We start from the raw sequence: 19880 nt of genomic DNA, 5'->3' as shown, positions 1-19880 counted from the left end.
TGAGACAATTTTCTTGTTTGCATGTAGTCAAACATAGGCCAAATGGTACCATCAGTTTTTAAGCTGAACTCCTTCATTGAAGTCATTGAGAGGGTTCTGCTTAAAAATTAATTATTCAATATGCCTATACTATTTTCAAACTCACAATCTACAAAACACAGTTGATGTGAACATGGATGTAATCCTAACACAGAATATTTTAAAAATAAACTATGCCAACACTGGAATTTTAGTTTGATTCAGTGACACAACCGTAGTGCCCAGTCCTGCCACCCTTCATGATAATACCAGCCTCTTATCTGGTGCTTTCATCTGTAGATATCAAAGTGCTTTACTAATGAGGTCAGTATCATTATCCCCATTTTACACATGTGCAAATTGAGGCACTGAGCAGAGAAGTGCCTAAGGTCACCCAGCAGGTCACTGGCAGAGCCAGGAATGGAAACAGAACCAAGTCTCCTGAGTCCCAGTCCAGTGCTTTATTCAGTTATTGCCTTATTACCTCACAAATAATATTTCTTCACTTGAGTGGTCTCATTGAATTAAAGGGGACTAATAACAGAAGTAATGACTGCTTATGTGAGTAAGGGTTGCAGGTTTGGACCCATGTTTTCATTTGCAGAGTAGCTTATCATGTCAGTAACATCATTTCCAAGTTTTGCAATATCAAAATGTCAAGCCAGGAAGCAGAGGGGCTGTATTTACGGGAGTGAAGAAAAATCTGTGTGGTGTGTAAGAGTTAACTTTATTTCTATTTATTTAAGAGTAATAACCAGTCTCCACTGTAAGAACATTTTAAATAGCATCTCCATGACTGATGTATGCTGCTGAGATGAGTGCTGTCATAAAGGAGTTCTTCATATAGCGAGCAGAGAAGAAAAGGGGAAACATGGGTATTTGTTACAGAACAAAATTCTCCGGTATACTATGGGAAATTACCACTGCACTGTGGTTCAGAGTATAACTGTAGAACACTAAGGTATTCTGGTCAGGCATGGAATGATGCAGAGGTTCATTTGTGCAGTAAATAGATCTCAGAAAAACAGCTGTTATCTGTCTCTAAAGATTGTTTGTTTGTTTTCTTAACAGAGCTACAGTGAACCTGTTGATGTTAAGGCGTCCCAACCACCTCAGATGATTAACTCAAAACAGTCAGTGTTCCATGGGCCCACACAGGCTCATTCCGCACTGTACCTAAGCTCCCATTATCACCAACAATCCGGAATGAATCCGCACATAACTGCCATGCACGCTAATATCCCCAGGAATATTGCACCCAAGCCCAACAACCAAATGCCAGTGACTGTTTCCATAGCAAACATGGCTGTGTCCCCACCTCCACCGCTTCAGATTAGCCCACCTCTCCACCAGCATCTCAACATACAGCAACACCAACCCATTACAATGCAGCAGTCCATTGGAAACCAACTCCCAATGCAGGTCCAGTCTGCTTTACATTCACCTACAATGCAGCAAGTAAGTTCTAAATCATGAGCTTTCAATCTGTTTGGGGAACAGATTTTCATCTGAATCAGTAAAACTGGTCTTCCAGTAGTTAATGTAGGATTTTTTTGATTCATGGTTTATCTTTAATTTTGCAACATTCTAGTGCTGAAGTCCCAGCTCCCAGTCCTGCAGCTACGTGAGCACGTGAGCAACTTTACTCATATGACTAGTCCTATGAGCTGCACCAGGACAACTCATGTGAGTAAAGTTAACCAACTGCCCCTGAAGATTGGCTCCTGAACATTAAAATTCTCTCCCATAGGAAAGGGAGTTTCTTTTACAAAAAATATTACTGTTACTCAGTGAAATCATCCTGTGAGGTAGAAAATAACCTAATGAACAGGTGAAATGTTAAGATTCCAAAAATGTTGATTTAAAGACACAGTTTGTAAAGTAAGATACTGGAAATAAGGGACCAGTTCCTGATGTTCATATTGAAGTTTTATTCATTTTCATACTGAGTCCCTGCTCTAACAAATTCCCATTGAATTTTAGTGGGAGTCTGATTGAGTATGGCCCAACTACATACTGGAAACCTCATGATATGGACTTTCAGGTCCCAATCCTCTAGTGATGTAAAGCAGTGCAACTTCACTGGAGCTAAATAATTTTAAAAAGGTTCTGGCTCTCAGTAAATAAAGTTTTATTTTCTAAAAAATAGCCCAGAATTGATGATTTTGGGAAAGGGAGTAAGGAGGTGTGTATCTTGAGATTGCAAGATTTAGATGTAATTGGGCCTAATTTTCCATTACACCTTGTATAATCATTTGCACCATTGTAAAGTGAGTGTAAAATCCTACCAAGTTAGAATTGCGTATTTTACACCCACTTATTATAAATGGCTAGGCAAGGTGCAGGCCCATTACTACGTTTCATGCTCAATGTTTTCTGCTCTTTTTTTATGCCCTTCCAGGTTTCTGAAATACCCAATTTGTTTATTCAAATACCTTGTATGCACAAAGCTTGTGGGCACAATTTATGAATCCAGGTTTGAAAATCTTGCTTGATTATTCCTTGGATAATACAATTATACTTAATAGAAGGTGCAATGCAGGAGTTGGATGGTTTTAAATAGCATATCCGGTTATTGGCACCATGCCATGATCATCATCATCATCACATAAATCTAAACATTGTTCCATGGTGCATTATTCAAAAATTACATATAACAAAATATATTAAATAAAATGTGACTTCAGTAGCTTCCATTGCATCATGTTGAACATTACCCAGAAGGAAAGAAAAAAGTGGGACTACCACTTCTTGTAGCATGTTGCATATATTTCAACAGCTTGAAAGAACTGCCACTTATAACAGAAGCTGCTGGCTACAACATATTACATATGGTGGGCAGTGCCATTTCTAGCCTGGGGCATAACATACACTGTAGAAAATAGGCATCCTGAAGTCCATAAATAGATCTGTGTTATACTGTACCTTTCGCTTTCCTGACATAACATACAATATGATAAAAAATTATGTGACCCTTTTTGCCTACTCCCCACAAAATTAAAAAAGCAGTGTAAAATATGATGTCCTGAAATAGGAATGGGAATCTTTTACCCATATTTCTCATTCAAGAAATCTGACATGTCTATCAAAGATACCAAATGCATTGTCAGGCACCTGGGACATAGGTGGTCTAATCTAGTGATTGGAGTAGGAATCATTGAATTAGATATTGTAGTTTTCCTTGGACCCAGCAAAAGTCTAGTAAATTCCGAACAACTTATTCTTCTTGGACATGGACAGTTGTAGGCAGGGGAGTAGTTTGTAGAATGAAATAGGAAGGGATTCTTGACTAAGGGTTTTTGCAGAAAGATGTGGAAGATGGGATGAATTGGAGGAAATCTGTTAGCTGTATCCTAAATGTAACAAGGTTAATCTGTTTAGTGATCTGTAAAGGACCTAGTTACTGCTGGTCCCGCTTTGCAGAGGGGCAAGTTGATCGCCCGTTCTGGGTGGACAACCAAACCTTATCCCCTACCTCAAAGCCTGGTATTGGCTGGTGGGACCACTTCACATACCATTTGTAAGTTGCCTTGGTGACTTCTAACTACTTCTGGAGTTCTTGGTATACCTACTAGTGAGTTCAGTGACAATTGGCATGGACAATTTCAAGGGGATCTGTAGATGAATGTGAGGATGAAGACCATAATTAGCAAAGGAGGCGTTAGTGGCATTCTTTTAGATAAACTCAGCATGAGGGATCAAAGAGAGCCAATCATCGTGATGATAGTTTAGAAAGCAACATAGGTTCTGTTCTAAGATCTAGTTGTCTTCCTCAGACTGACCATTGTTGCTTGGGTGATAGGCCATAGAGGTTGGCATGTTTATACTCAGGTGGCATGGGAATTCCCACCAGAAGCAGGAAGTAAACTGTGGTCCCTGGACAGATACCATACTCATAGGCAAGCCATGGAGATGAAGGATGTTGTTCACAAACAGGTGAGCTGTTTCCTGAGCAGAGGGAAGCACTCTGTATTCAACAAAGTGTGCTCTCTTGGTTAAGTGGTTGATCACCCCTAGAATTGTAGTGTGGCCTTGGGAGGGTGGTAATTCCACGATAAAGTACATGGAAATGATAGCCCAAAACCAGAACAGAGAGGGTAAAGTTTGGAAGAGACACAGCAGTCTTGAACCGGTGTCTTGGTCTGAGTGCAAATATCACAGGAGACTACATAAGGCAAAACAAGACACATACAGCTGACCACCAAAAGCTCCCAGACACTAGGTCTTGCATCTTGGAACAGCCAGAGTGACGCTCCACGGGAGCATCATGGCAGAGTTGTAGGACTTGAAGCTGAGTAGACCCTTCAGGTACATAAATTCATCTTTCATGATACCAGATCCTGTCCTGGAACATGAATGCGGCAGAGGTCTGGTCCTGCTCTTGGTCTAAGGCTTGATGGATTTGAATGGCAAAGGGGTCACGGGGCAACTAAGAATGGATAGAAGTTATCAGGTTGGAGGCTATGATGGAAGAAATGAAGTTTGAGGGCTCGAGAATTGTGGACCTAGTTTTTTTTCCAGGATCAAAGTTCTCATCCCTCCACAACAATGCCTCTGCCTTCCTGTTCTGTGTCCCAGGATGGTAGGTGACCACAAACCTGAATTGTGTGAAGAAGAGGGACCAGCATGCCTGCGGGTATTTTCAGGTGCCTGGCCATCTTAAGGTATTCCAAGTTTTTATGATCTATGAGAACTTGGACAAGGAATCTAGACTCCTCCAGAAGGTGGCTCCATTCTTTGATATCCATTTTGATGGCCAGCAGTTATTTGTCCGGTGTGTCACATTTCCCCTCAACAGGAGTGAGTTTTCGTGAGTAAAATATGCATGGGTGAAGCCACTCTTCGGGAGCATTGGATTGAGCTACAGCTGTCCCTAGCACAATGTTCAAAGCATCTGCCTCCACCATAAACAGTGTGGCAGGGTCTGGGTGAATCCAGATGGGAACTGTTGATGAATCTCTGCTTCAGATTATCAAAAGCAACCTGAGTTTCTGGGGATCATACAAATTGAATTCCTTTCCGCATTAGGGCTGTGAGAAGAGCAGCCAACACAGAGAATCCTGGGATAAAACATATAATCATAGACTTTAAGGTCAGAAGGGACCATTATGTCGTCTAGTCCAAACTCCTGCACAATGCAGGCCACAGAATCTCACCCACTCACTCCTGTATCATACCAGTGTCTGAGCCATTGAAGTCCTCAAATTATGGTTTAAAGACTTTAATATGCAGAGAGTCTTCCAGCAAGTGACCCATGCCTCACGCTGCAGAGAAAGGCAAAAAAAACCCAGGGCCTCAGCCAATCTGCCCTGGAGGAAAATTCCTTCTCGACCCCAGATATGGTGATCAGCTAAACCCTGAGCATGTGGGTAAGACTCACTAGCCAGATACCCAGGAAAGAATTCTCTGCAGTAACTCAGATTCCCACCCCATCAACATCCCATCACAAGCCATTGGCATATTATCGCTAAATGTAAAAAAGACCAATAATCCAAAATTAGTGTATTTTTTCCCCAGTATCCATCCCCTCCTAACTATTCAAGCTTAGTTTGAAGCCAGATATGTCTTTGTGGCCCACTTACTCGCTTGGGAAGGCTGTTCCAGAACTTCACTTCTAATGGGTTAAAACTTTCATCTAAATTTCAAAGTTTCTTAAATTCTGATGGCAGTAACCTTCTGTGCAATTGTACTGGAGCTAATAATTCCTTTTCTTCCCTTTCCCTGGAATTTTAGTTCTTTGGGCTAAGCTAAACAAGCCAGCTCTTTGAAGCCTTCCTTTACATAAGAACAGTTTTTCCATTCCTCGGGTTTCATCCCTAGGCCCCTTCTCTTGTTGTACCCTGTTTTCCAGTTTATGCATCCTTATCCTTCATAACATGGGAGACCCAAGAACTGGCACACCAGCTATCCGGATGAAGGTTTCAACAGTCTTGATCGGTACTTAATCTCCTTTATCTCTACTGGAAAAATGACCTCACTGATGCATCCCCAAGACCAATTAGCTTTTTTCACGGCCATATCACATTGGCGGCTCATAGTCATCCTGTGATCAACCAATACTCTGAGGTCCTTCTCCTCCTCTGTTACTTCCAACTGATTCGTGTCCCCAGCTTATAGCAGTAATTCTTGTTATTAATCCCTAAATGCATGACCTTGCACTTTTCACTATTGAATTTCATCCTATTACTATTACTCTAGTTTACAAGATCATCCAGATATTCCTGTATGATATCCCGGTCCTTCTCTGTATTAGCAATACCTCCCAGCTTTGTGTTATCCGCAGACTTTATTAGCACATTCCCACTTTTTGTGCCAAGGTCAATAATAAAAAGATTAAATGAGATTGGTCCCAAAACCGATCCCTGAGGAACTCCACTAGTAACCTCCCTCCAGCCTGACAGTTCGCCTTTCAGTACGACCCATTGTAGTCTCCTCTTTAACCAGTTCGTTATCCACCTTTCAATTTTCATATTGATGCCCATCTTTTCCAATTTAACTAATAATTCATGACACAGTTCCATGTGGAACTGTATCAAATGCCTTACTGAAATCGAGGTAAATTAGATCCACTGCATTTCCTTTGTCTAAAAAGTCTGTTACCTTCTCAAAGAAGAAGATCAGGTTGGTTTGGCATGATCTACCTTTTGTAAAACCATGTTGTATTTTGTCCCAATTACCATTGACCTCAATGTCCTTAACCACTTTCTCTTTCAAAAATTTTTCCAAGATCTTGCATGCTACAGATGTCAAACTAACAGGCCTGTAGTTGCCTGGATGATCTTTTTTTCCTTTCTTAAAAATAGGAACTATGTTAGCAATTCTCCAGTCATATACTACAACCCCTGAGTTTATAGACTCATTAAAAAATTCTTGGTAGGGGGCTTGCAATTTCATGTTCCATGTCCTTTAATATTCTTGGATGAAGATTATCTAGGCCCCCCGATTTAGTCCCATTAAGCTGTTCAAGTTTGGCTTCTACCTCGGATATGGTAATATCTACCTCCATATCCTCATTCCCATTTGTCATCCTGCCATTATCCCTAAGCTCCTCATTAAAGACTGAGACAGAGTATTTGTTTAGATATTGGGCCATGCCTAGATGATCCTTAACATCCACTCCATCCTCCGTGTTTAGCGGTCCCACTTCTTCTTTCTTGGTTTTCTTCTTATTTATATGGCTATAGAAGCTTTTACTATTGGTTTTAATTCCCTTTGCAAGGTCCAACTCTACATGGCTTTTGGCCTTTCTCACTTTATCCCTACATGTTCTGACCTCAATAAGGTAGCTTTCCTTGCTGATCTCTCCCATCTTCCACTGCTTGTAGGCTTTCTGCTTTTTCTTAATCACCTCTCTGAGATGCTTGCTCATCCAGCTTGATCTACAATTCCTGCCTATGAATTCTTCTTTCTTGGGATGCAGGCTTCTGATAGTTTCTACAACTTTGACTTGAAGTAATGCCAGGCCTCCTCCACCTTTAGATCCACAAGTCCTTCAGTCCAATCCATTTCCCTCTTAATTTCCTTAATTCTTTTAAGTTAGCCCTTCTGAAATAAAAAATCCTAGTCACAGATCTATTTTTGTTTATCTTTCCATTTAGCTTAAACTGAATTAACTCATGATAGCTCAAACCAAGGTTGTCCTCCACAACCATTTCTTCTATGAGGTCCTCACTACTCACCAAAACCAAATCTAAAATGGCATCCCCTCTTGTTGATTCAGCAACTACTTGGTGAAGGAATCCATCAGCTGTCGCATCTAGGAAAATCTGAGCCCTATTACTATTACTAGCTCTTGTCTTCCAGTCTATATCTGGAAAGTTAAAGTCTCTCATGATTACACAATTCCCATTAGTGTTTACTTCATTAAAAACATTAAAGAAGTCTCTATCCATATCCAGATCAGATCCCGGCGGTCTGTAGCACACCCCAAGCACTATCTCAGGGGAGGCTCTAGTAGCTTTCTTCCCCAATGTGGTTTTTGCCCACACAGACTCTGGCTTATCCATTCCATCCTTTCTTATTTCTTTACAGTCGATCTCATCACTGATATACAATGCTACTCCACCACCTTTGCCTTTATTTCTGTCTTTCCTAAATAGCACATACCCTTCAATACCTATACTGCAGTCATGACTGCTATTCCACCATGTTTCTGTTATCCCTATAATAGCCAGTTTTACATTCTGCACCAGTAACTCTAGTTTCTCTATTTTATTACCTAGGCTTCTTCCATTGGTGTACAAACATCTTAATTTTTGCTGCTTAGCTTCGCTCACATTCTTTACCCGTTTAGGCCCAGACGTTCTACCCCCAGTATCATCTATTAGAATGGTATCTACACTACCTTTCCTCCTGCCCACAACTGTATCCTTACTTACTTCATTTTCTTCCCTCTCAATGGTAACATCCAGTGTGGAGATTACCTGAACGTCTCCCAACAATCTCCCCCCAAATCCTAGTTTAAAGCTCTCTTAATCAGTTGTAGAAGTTAACAAAAGCCAAGAAGTATTGGATTCTGTGTACATCCTTTGGTGATGCCCATTTCATGCTGGCTGCCACTTTGTGGCATTCCATTGCCAATCTGTTGGATGAGATAATATACCTGAGAAATTCAAGGGTGTCCCAGTCACATGCACATTTCTCCAGCTTGATACATAGGTGATTGTGGCATAGTCTTTCAAGAATGCCGCCCATTTGCTGGTCCTGAAGAACTTGGTCCTCAGAAGAAATGAGGATCATCAAAGTAAGTAATGACAGATCGGTCCAGTACATCCCAAAATATATCATTCATAAAGTGTTGAAAAGTTGCTGGAGCATTGCATGGGCATGAGCAGGTATTCACAATGACCATATTGAGTATGAAAGCCAGTATTCCATTCATCTCCCTTGCACACAAACACCAGGTTATAGGCCTCTGCAGGTCTAGGTTAGTGAAAATGTGAGCTGCATGTATCCAGTCTGAGTTTGCTTATGAGGGGGAGCAGTTTCATATGGTCACTTTGTTGAGACCGCATAATCGATACAAGGCCACTACGGGTCATCCATCTTCTTGGCAAAAAAGATTGGGGCACTTGCTGGAGATGTGGATGGGCAGATGAAACCCTTCTGTAGGTTCTCCTGCAAATACATGGGGAGAGTCTGAAGTTCTGATATATATCTGACTTATTGGGATCTCTACTACAGGTTGGAGGTCATTGAGGGAGTCATAATTCTGATGGTGACAGGGAAGTATTTTCCTAACACCCTAGAATTAGTGGTTGGCTTTTGATGTGAAAGACTGAAATTTAATATGCTTAATGTTTTTATCTTATCTAATACAACTGTGTGTGCTCTCATTATCCATACCAAAATATCTGCTTTTTATTAATGTATTTATTCCAAACTCTTAGTTGCAATGATATCTTGTACAAAAGAGTTTCCTAGGTTAGTTTTACACTATTGGAAAAAACAAAATCTTTTATCAATTTTTAATTTGTTGTATTTGAGTTTCATTGAAGGTTCTCTCATTCTAGTATTATAAGCAAGTGAACAGGACTGCCTGAGTTAACTCCTGCATAGCATCCATTATTGTTATACTTCTTCTTATTCATCTCCACTCTGAACTAAACAGTCTCAGCCTTTTCAGTTTCTCCTCATATACAGCTGTTTTATTGCCCCTGATTATTTTCATTGTGCTTCCCCAAAGCCCTTCTATTTCTGCTATATCATAGCTGAGATGGGGTGACTAGAATTGAACACAGTAGTCCAGGTGAGACCATTCCATCGATGTACAGAATGACTATAATATTTTCAGTATTTTCTATCCCAGTCTTTATACATCCTAACTTTTTTTTTTTTCTTTATTCACCACAACACTGCACAGTGAACATGTGTTTACATTCAGCTGTCCATACGGATGGTCAGCTCTTTTTCCTGAGTGGTTGTAGTTAATTTAAAATCCATTAATATGTACAAGTAATTCAAATGATCCCTTCTAATGTCTTGTAACTTGCATAGGTCAAAGAGAATTTAATTTATTACCACATTGCTTGTACATCAAACACTGATAGATCTCTTAGAAATTCTTCAGTCTTCTCTAGTCTTGACTAACGTAAATAATTGTTGTCATCGGCACGGTAGACCACCTCATACTTCACTCCTTTTTTCCAGATTATTAATAAATATATTAAACAACACTAATCATAGTGCAGATCCTGGAGGTGCGCCATTGATAACCTTTTGCTATATGGAAATTGACCATTTATTCCTATTCTTAACTTCTGTTCTTTGACAGTGCTTTACTTCTCACCCCATTACTTCTTGCCAGAGTTTTCTTATACTTTCTGGTGAGGAACTTTGTCAAAGGTTTATTCAAAGTACAAATACATTATTTAACAGATTCTCCTTTATCAGCTGTTGACATACTCAAAGAATTCTAGTAGATTAGAGAGGCATGATTTTCCTTTTACAAAAACAGTGCTGGTTTATCACTGTCATATCATGATCACAGAGGCACTGACTTCCCCTGTTCCTGGGGGGTGCTCGAGCCCCACTCTGCCCCAGACCCCACTCCCGTTCCACCCCTTCCCCAAAACCTCCACCACGCTCCACCTCTTCCTGCCCCATCCTCCCCGCCCCACCTTTTCCCACCCCTGCCTCGATCTGTTCCACCGCCTCCCCCTGCCTCTTCCTGCCCCTGCTCCTCCTCCTCCCCTCCAGCATCTCCTGCAAACTGCTGAACAGCTGATTGCAGTGAGAAGAAGGCACTTGGAGGGAGGGGGAGGCACTAATCGGCAGGCCCGCCGGTGGCCAGGAGACATGGAAGGAGAGGGGCTGATCCATGGGGCTGCTGGTGGGTGCTGAGCACCCACTATTTTTTTCCATGGGTGCTCCAGCCACGGAGCACCCATGGATTCGGCACCTATGAATGATCATATCGGCTTTTTATCATTTTATTATTATTACAACTGGTGCAGACCTATATCTACACATCTTCCTAGTAGATGCACATTAAAAAGGAATGAGGGGTCCATTATAATTTGCATTTACTCAAGCAGGATTTAAATTGTTTTTTGGGAGAATAGTATATGCAGTATTTCATCTTTTGGCTCTGTGTGATCCTATCTCCTAAAGTTCTCATGGGTTTTTTCGCTTTCTGAGAGCACTAGAGGTTTCTAGAATCAGAGCTGCATTAATTGGAGCATGGTGATTTGTGGTAAAATGTAATTTACCTGTGGAAGACACCTTTGCATACAGTATTACTTAATATCAGCATCTGCTCTGAAACTGTCAGTTCTAAGGATAGAATTTGGCCTTCTGGAGCAAATTCGGCAGTCTTTATACACAGATAAAACTCTCAATGAAGCTAATAGGATTTTTCACTGATTTAGGGAGGGCAACATTTGGCCCATAATCAGTAAAATTACTTGTGTCCTGTGGATTAGATATCAGCTTTAAGTCATTGGCTTCATTTGAGCATTGTGAAGAATTCTGGCAGAATCAACCAAAATTCCTCTGAGGGTCAGAGGAAACACATGTTGAAGTAGGAGCCCATTTGTCATTTGAAAGGGTATTCACCTCCTTCCTCCCTCTACAGACATTGGTGCTCCCTCCTGTTAACTCCCCACTCTCAAACTTGCTGAACTCTGTCAGCTTGTGTGGAGAAGGATGGGGACATGGTCTCGTTGTCTCCCAGCCACTCCTTGACCTCACTGGGAAGGTGAGCCTAGCATTGCTACTGGAATTAGTCCAGCACAGCACCTGCTTTCCTCCTCCGCCAACTGATGGTGACTGGCCCTGCAGTGGGGCACAAAGTGGAGGAAGGCTCTTTATTACCTCTGTCCCACCTTTGTACACATGCAGGGGCAGCTACAACAAGGCTCTTAATGTCTAATACCCATGGATGCAGGAATCCGTATAGTGTATATCGAAAAAAGGCAGAAGATTAGTGTACACTGGGTTTTTTTTAAAATAACAGCTCATTTCCGTATACCTTTGGTTGTTGGTTTTTAAAAGAAAATAAAGGTATACTGCAATGTGATTGCCTAGCCTGCCAGAAATAATAGTCTCATTTTTCCTACTACGTATTTTATAAAATAAACTCGTGGGCCTGCTGTATTTGTCCAGATTTCTTCCCCTTTTTGTTACACTATGTCTTCGAATGAGGTCAAGAGAAAAAAAATCATTAATATCTGTCAACTTCCTTTATAACCTTAAGGAAAAATCTTTGTATGATATCACACAGACAGATTTTCAATTTCCTTGTGTAATAAACAGATGCTTTAGGATTTGGATGTAATTTAAAGGTTTAAAAAAATCACATTGAGATTGATGAATAAATCAGTTGTGAAGACAAAAACATTGATGCCTGTTGAAAATACCTCTCCAGACAGGCAGGAAATGAAATTAGTTCCCAGTAAAGTGTGGAGATGAGGATCACTGTTTAGTTCTGCTGCAGGCTTTTTAGGACTTGCTATCATGGCGCAACAAAACAGTTAGGGCTACAGAAATCTAATTAAAGAGCAAATGTCCCTTCTGACACCAAATTAATCTTTATCAAGTCCCCTATTTTTATTTCAATCTGGCACAGGAAAATGAAATTTAAAATTCTAGGCATGTTGCAAAACAGTTGGTGATTTTCTCTTGAGCATTACAATGCAAAACATTCAGCATTGTTTAATTAGACCTCTAAGCACTCATTTTCTGAACACTTTTTATTTCATCGTGTGTTAAGGACTTACATAAATAAAGCACAAATATTTACTACAGGCCTAATATGAGACTGTCTTCCTGTGTTATGCAGATATATATTGCAAGATTCTTACTTTACATGAAAAGGCTGAAATATGTATTGTTTACATTTTGGATATGATCATCATTTATTAGCCCTTCATTTTGAGTAGTTCTGGAATTCTTAAATTATCTTTCGCTTTGGTGTATATGTGCTCAACAGTGTAAATTATCATTTGTATTATAGTAGCCCTACAAAGCCTTAACCAAGTTCAATGCCCCATTTTGCCAGGTGCTGTACATACAGAGTCAGAGACAGTCCCTGCCCCCGAAGAGCTTACAATTTAAAGGCATGTCTTCACTGCAGTGTTAGCTTGAGGTATAACTCAAGTGAGCCCATAACCCTGCTCTCGTCCATACGTAAAATTCTCTAGCTCCAGTTAAATAGGCCCTTAAACTTGAGCTAGCTGATCCATCAGGGGATGTGGGGCAGAGCTCAAGGGCTGCTGATGCTGAGGGTAGAAATGCATTGGAGAGACTGTGCTGTAATCCAAACACTCTGTGCAACTTGAGTGTTGTTTGAGCATCTTTGGAGTTGTCTGTTGTGAGCACTCTCACCTGAGGTAGGCTGACGCGAGAGGAGTTAATTTGAGGAGAGTAGAAAACTTCAGGAAAGCCCAGCATAGACATGACAGACAAAGATTGCAAAAAGGAAGAATAATTACCCGTTTTACAGATGGGAGAACTGAGGCGTAGCAGGATTAAGGCTCTGAGCCAACAAAGCACTTAAGCATATGCTTACATTTCAGCACAAATAGTACCAACTCTGTCAGACTATTCATGTGCACAAACTTTGCTGAACTGGAGCCAAAGTGACTTGTCCAAGGTAACACTGGAACTCTGGGCCAGAGCCTGGAATTGGACTCCAATCAGTACCAGACCAGTGCCTTCACTACAGAACATCCTTCCACGCTGAAGATGTTTATTCATCCTTAGTCTAGCCCAAGTGTTTATAGTGTTGTACTGTTGTTCTCTCCCTCTGATCTTGAGGAACCATCTGTCTTAGACAGAAAGTATATTTGATTCTCTAGGCCTGTTCAGCTCCATGCTTCTCTAAAACAGGTGGCTAGAGCTACCAACGCTATCGGATGGTCCTGTGTATATGTTTACTTCATAAAGACTGGTAATAGATCACTAAGGAGGATGTACCACCAAGGTACGAAGGTAATTCTAAATGCCTGAGAATATGCTCTTTTATATAATTTCCTCTTGTGACTGAATTAGACATGGCCCCAAGACTAGTGTTTTATATACAAATTATGACAATAATATTACAGGACCCAATTCTATGATCTTCAGTCAAGCAAAACTCTGATCAAAGTCAACAGGAGTTTTGCTCAATTAAAGAGCACAGAATGTAACCCACTTATTGTTTGTTCTTATGAAGCATTATTTGTATTCCAGTAGTGCCTCAACTAGGTTCACCCAATTCACATCCAGGAAGACAAAGTCCATACAGCTGAAGAACTTTCAGCCTAAGACTCCACAGTGCAATGGGGGTTGGCCCATACAGTTTGGCTTGCAGGATCAGGGTCTAGGAAGACAAGCAACTTCCATAGCAAGGGTGAGAGAGTAACAACAAAAATGTGTATATCTTTTGTACACAACCATATATCTGTTACACATCAGCTATACCCCATTATCCCTCAACCTACCCACCATTAGTTGGCCAGTTTCTTGCAGGCATCCCTCACAGAAGAAGTGGGTCTTCTGGAAGGAATTGAAAGAGAAAAGGGTACTGACCTTATGAATCAATTCATGAAGGGCATACTATGCCGAGGAGGCAGTGTGGAAAAAGGTCTGAAGAAGGAGAAGTGGATAAGTCGGTGATCAAGGCTAGCATTTTTAATAGAGTGATTGGTGGACATGATAAGTGTGGGGGGGGGACAGGGCTCTAAAAGGCTTTGAAGATAAGAATAAGAAATTTGAATATAATGCAGTGAAAAATGGGAACCAGTGGAGTGATTAGAAGAGGGAAGTGGCATTTTGTTTTTAAAGGAGGCTCATTCCGAGGGGCCTAACAAAAACTACAAATTCTTTCTTTCTTTCTGTCTTTCTTTCTTTCTTTCTTTTTGAAAAAGACAACATGGCTCAGTTATTAAACCAGAAACAGGAAATAAATCTCCCTAGCAGCTTCCTACTACAAAGTGTATATAAAGCAATCATATACAAACCATTTAAACTAACAAATAAAACTGAAAAGTCATGCATTTAGTCACAAGCATGCCATATATGAACTCTGGCCAGAAAGAGTAGATTTTCAAACTAAATATTTCAGACCAAATTCAGCCTTTGCTTTAGCAGTGCACCTTCTATTGACTTCAAAAGGAATTATACCTGCTTGCCCCAGCACTGAGTTTGGTCTCCATTTTTTTCCAGCAACTACTGCTTGGTTTCATACTGCATTCATATGTTCTAAACTATGAAGTATTTCTAACCTTATAGTAACATTCTTTATGTTTATTTAGGATAAACTTGGTATAGTAAATCAATACCTGGTGCCCTTGAAATTCTAACAACTCTGCTAGTTTTGAAAGACAGCATTTAAACACGCTATTATATTGAAAGAATATGCCAAAAACCTTTATTGCTTTTCAATTACTAAATATTTCATTTAAAAAATATACATTTCTTTCCATTCTCCATTTGTTTTCTCCTCTCCTTGGTTTCAAACAGCTTTCACTACATTAGTTCCCCAACTGTTAAAAAGCTTTGGCTGAATTTTTGTTTAGTTGAGAAAGAAGTACAAATAAAAGAAGAAGCAGATGGTCCCTTTGTGACTGAACGAAAAAAAAGGGTTTAGAGAACAATATGTGAATAGGTGTAGTCTAATAAAACACTCAGCCACCTGCTGCCTGCATCCTTCAAAAAGATTCTGTTGCATATTCTGGGAATTAACTACCAGTGTATCCTTAGTTTAATCAAAATGCAAGCTCTAAGAAGCAAACAGACTTTTTTTTCCCCCGAGTTCATTGAGTTGTCCTCTTAGCTTTAAATTGATTCTGTCCCAGTATGGCTCTTAGTTCCATACTATAACTGTGTGTTATCTAACAGTTTGGTGCATTTTTTTTGTTTGTTTGTTTGTTTGTTTGTTTCCAAAATCAAGGAAAGGTTTTTAAAAAATAAAAAACACCTACACACATTTTCTGCCTGTTTTAAGTTTGCCAATTCAGAGTATAAATACAAGGAAAGGACTCTGACATTTTGTTCTGCACATGCTACTTTTTAAAGATTTTTTGCACTTAAACTACTGCTTGGTTTATTGTACATTGTATTGGCTTCCTTTTTCTTACAGGGATTTACTCTTCAGCCTGATTATCAGAATATCATCAACCCTACATCTACAGCTGCACAAGTTGTTACCCAAGCAATGGAGTATGTTCGTTCAGGGTGCAGAAATCCTCCAGCACAGACTGGGGACTGGAATAATGACTACTGCAGTAATGGGTAAGCAGCCATTGAATGCCACCTGGTGTTGAGCAACCTTTATGACACAAATGTCTGGCAGGGGGTGGGAAATAGCTCTGTTGCCTGTTTCTCTACTGATTTTTTTTAGAAGGGCATTTGTATTGGTGCTGTGTTTATTCAGTAGTTGAATTACTGTATGAAAGCAAGTGCTCAACATGTACAGTTAAAGATTGCTCTCAGATAAGTGCATTTTACTTCTGGAAAACTTTAATTTGCCAGAGAACTGCAATCTGATCATTAAAGGATAAGATTGGGAGGGACAGATCACTCCTTCCTGCTTGATCAGGGCTGTGCTAAGAGGGAAATGTCACAAGTCTCCCCTCATAGAATTTTCTTACAAATTCTTCCATCATTGGGTGGAATTTTTCCCCCAGTGGAACAAGTGACATGATGCTCAGATATTATAGTGATGGGCCTGGTATAAGAACAGAAAATAATGAATTTCAGGGGATTCAACAGAGACACAGGGTGTGTCTTCACAGCAAAGAAACTCCAGCCACCCGACTGGGGCTTGCTGGGCTCAATCTGCAGGGCTGTTTCATTGCTATGTAGATTTTTGGGCTCGGGCTGGAGTCCAGGCTGTAGGACCCTGCAGGGTGGAAGTGTTCCAGCCCAAACCTGGAATTCTACAACAAAACAGCCCCACATTCCCAGCCCAAGTCAACTGGCTCGGGTCAGACACAGGTTTTTCTTTGCTGTGTAGACATACCCACAGTGTCACCCACACAGAAGCACTATACCTCTACCATGGTGCCCCTTCAGACCCTCTGCTAGATCCCATGCAGCACAACTCCAGTAGAGCCATGATGACAGAGTCCTCAGGCTACTCCAGGAATCCCTGACATGTGGGTGGGGAGAGGCAATTCAAGGAGGAATGTTACTAATAGCTATCTTATCTTTTGTATGGATTCTTGGTCAGTCTTCAGCAGGTAGTTACTGTGCCTAATATACTCAGATCCCTAGCTTGCCGCTTCCCAGCCTCTGGCATGCCTCCCTGCCTCCCCGCTAACAGCCCCTTTTCACATCATACACACCCCTGTACAAGAAGGTGGAGATCTATGTACAGAGAGAACCTTGGCTGAAGGCCTCCCTTGGGAGCCAGGAAACAATAGTTCTGTGCTTGCCTCTACCGCAACCTTCCTGTGTCATCTTGAGCAAGTCACTTCATCTTTCTGCACCTCAGTTTCCTTCTCTGAAAAATGGGGATCAAAACATTTCCCTACCTCGCTGGGTGTTGGGAGGTTATTTCAGTCACATAGGTAGTGCACTCGGTGATTCTCCAGTCGTGCTCTGCAGGTACAAATGATGGTTAGTGTTTTCATTATTTTTGTTAGACCAGTGCAACCAGTACTTCAGTGGGAGGCTGGAACTAGCGACACCCGAAATATGACAAGTTTCTTTCTTGTTAGATGGTAGGACTAATAAAAATTTGACAGATTTAAAAAGTGTTTGCTCTATTTCTTTTTGAACAGGGGCATGCAGAGGGACAAAGCACTGTACCTTACCTGAAAATCTGGAAAACCTCTCCTTTCTGTTGAAGATTGCAGGGAAGTCTTTTCATCACGGATTGCTTTATGCAGTCAAGGCAGTTCTGCATTTTATTAGAAAATACAAGTTGCTAAGCACTTAGGACTATTTGAGCTTGTGGGTCACCCACTCTGGAAAAAAATAGTCTTGCTTCTTTCTTTCTTTTTTTATTTTATTTTATTTTTTTTCTCAGAGATCCTTTAACGGACATTGCTTTTCTTCTTTCCTGACGGAAAATTGGACTACTCAGATTTTATGTTGGTTTTTGCTGTGAAGTGCTGCGCTAGTAACTGCCTTAGCAACTGTAGATAAAAGTCCTGGATTTTCCATTGGTTTTCATAATGGGTGTTTATATGAAACTACTAAAGACTTTTTAAATGGCTTGATGTAGCAGTCATAGCAAGTTTGTAAATAGCATCTATGTTACACTCTCCTAGAGTATAAAAATGTGAATGTTTTTGTAGCTAATTGTAATTGAAACTGGCTCACAATAGGGGTTAAATTGGCAAACATTCATATTTTTACTTCATTTTTAAACAACTGACTAATAGTTCTATATTTTCAAAGTATTTGGAAAAAATAGTGTTCCCAAATGATGTTAATTAAAAATATTGGCTTTGTCTCATTAAATAGATAAAAAGGTGAAAAAAAACTTGTCTTGGGAAAGAGCACAAACACATTTATTTTATACTGCCTAAAAATGCTTTTTTTAAAAAAATCACTTTACGTGTAATGGTTAGTAAACATCATTTAAGTCCTTTTATGTATAAAACTGCCAAGTGCTTACCTGATATTTTATTAGATGCAGAAACAGATTGGAGACAGCTAAATTATAACCTTTACATATGGCTATGTATTATTGTTTCTTCATACTGTGTCTGTATTTAATCTTTTTTTAATGGAACTGTTGCGCCTATTTATGAAATAATAAATATAGGTGTTCGTAAGTAAATTTGTTAGCATTTTAAAGAGGTTTCTTTGTGTTAACTTTTGCTGGCAAAAAATTATTCACAACTGATGTGAATATTTTATTTAGTTTTTCAATGACATGAATCAAGCCAAACCTGCATTTTCTGGCAGAAGATGAAAGTACCCAACATTTATTTCTGCATTTCTTTGGCTGGTGGAAAATGGGGGGGAAAAAAAGATATTTTAAGTACTTCCCTTTTTAATGCATTGTACAGGGAGTTTCCCAAAATGAACTCATAAACCAACCAGGCTAAATAAACCGAAAGGCGCCGTCTGTTAAATGCTGCCTCTTGGAGCTCAATCAGTTTTGGTTAATCAGTCAAATGAAATAAAAATAAAAATAAATAAACTGGAAAAGTTAACAAACATGCTTCAGCCATTTTATCGCGAAGGCAATAGGTCTTGTAATAAGAGATAAATGACTTTGCTCTGAGCTTTAGGAGGGTATCACAAATACTTACTAAAACGTTTGGTGAGTAACAAGGCAGTAGGATAAAGAGTAAAGAAGCCAAAATAGAACATTCTCAAGGTTTTAAATCAGGGATAGCTAGGAAAACATATTACTGGGGGATGTCAACTGGGATGCCTGTCCAATTGATGATGAATACCACTGATTTGTATTTCCTATGTGAAATAAAAATAACAATTCTGATTTAATATATATTGTGTAATCCAGTCAACATTTTTTAAAAACAAAAGGTACAGTATGCTTGTTTTGGAATGATTTTAGGCAATGTACAACCTGAATCACTTGAGCATGTAATAACTAATAAATAATGCAGATCAGATGTGATTACTCAAATGACTGTAGCTGAGAGCTCTAATTTTCCTGTTTTGAAACTGTGTAAGAACTCGTGATTAAGTTCACAGTTTACTGTTTGTCTGTTTAGTACTTTAGAAATATATCAGCACTGCTAATTACCCAATGTCTTCTATTTATTATATTATAATAAACTACATTTTTCACTCTCATCAGTTCTAAAATGAGAAGATAATTATTGGGATGGGAAAAGTCAGCTATAACTTTGACAGGCAGATTTTTTCTTGTTACCTTAATCTTTTTAGAGCAGCTGTGCAGAAAAGGTATAAAAGTTATTAATTACAATATCCAAGCAGAATTCAGAATACAA

The 19880-nt window shown here is 39.8% G+C and overlaps 1 protein-coding gene across 2 annotated transcripts in view; it reads left to right on the top strand.

The window, feature by feature from the left end:
* The window catches only part of TOX (thymocyte selection associated high mobility group box), a 274588-nt gene extending 255855 nt beyond the window's left edge, over positions 1-18733 (top strand). For both annotated transcript variants that reach the window (XM_075063026.1, XM_075063025.1), the window contains 3 exons: positions 1090-1476; positions 16082-16233; positions 17727-18733. In XM_075063026.1, coding sequence (XP_074919127.1) covers positions 1090-1476; positions 16082-16233; positions 17727-17763 — 576 coding nt within the window. In that variant the 3' untranslated portion in view covers positions 17764-18733. The remainder of the gene's footprint in view (positions 1-1089; positions 1477-16081; positions 16234-17726) is intronic.
* The last annotated feature ends 1147 nt before the right edge of the window (positions 18734-19880 follow it).

Source organism: Chelonoidis abingdonii, chromosome 2 (assembly GCF_003597395.2).
Source record: "Chelonoidis abingdonii isolate Lonesome George chromosome 2, CheloAbing_2.0, whole genome shotgun sequence".
NCBI lineage: Eukaryota > Metazoa > Chordata > Testudines > Testudinidae > Chelonoidis > Chelonoidis abingdonii.
The sequence above is the reverse complement of the archived record's forward strand: the minus strand, read 5'-3'. Positions and strand labels throughout refer to the sequence as shown.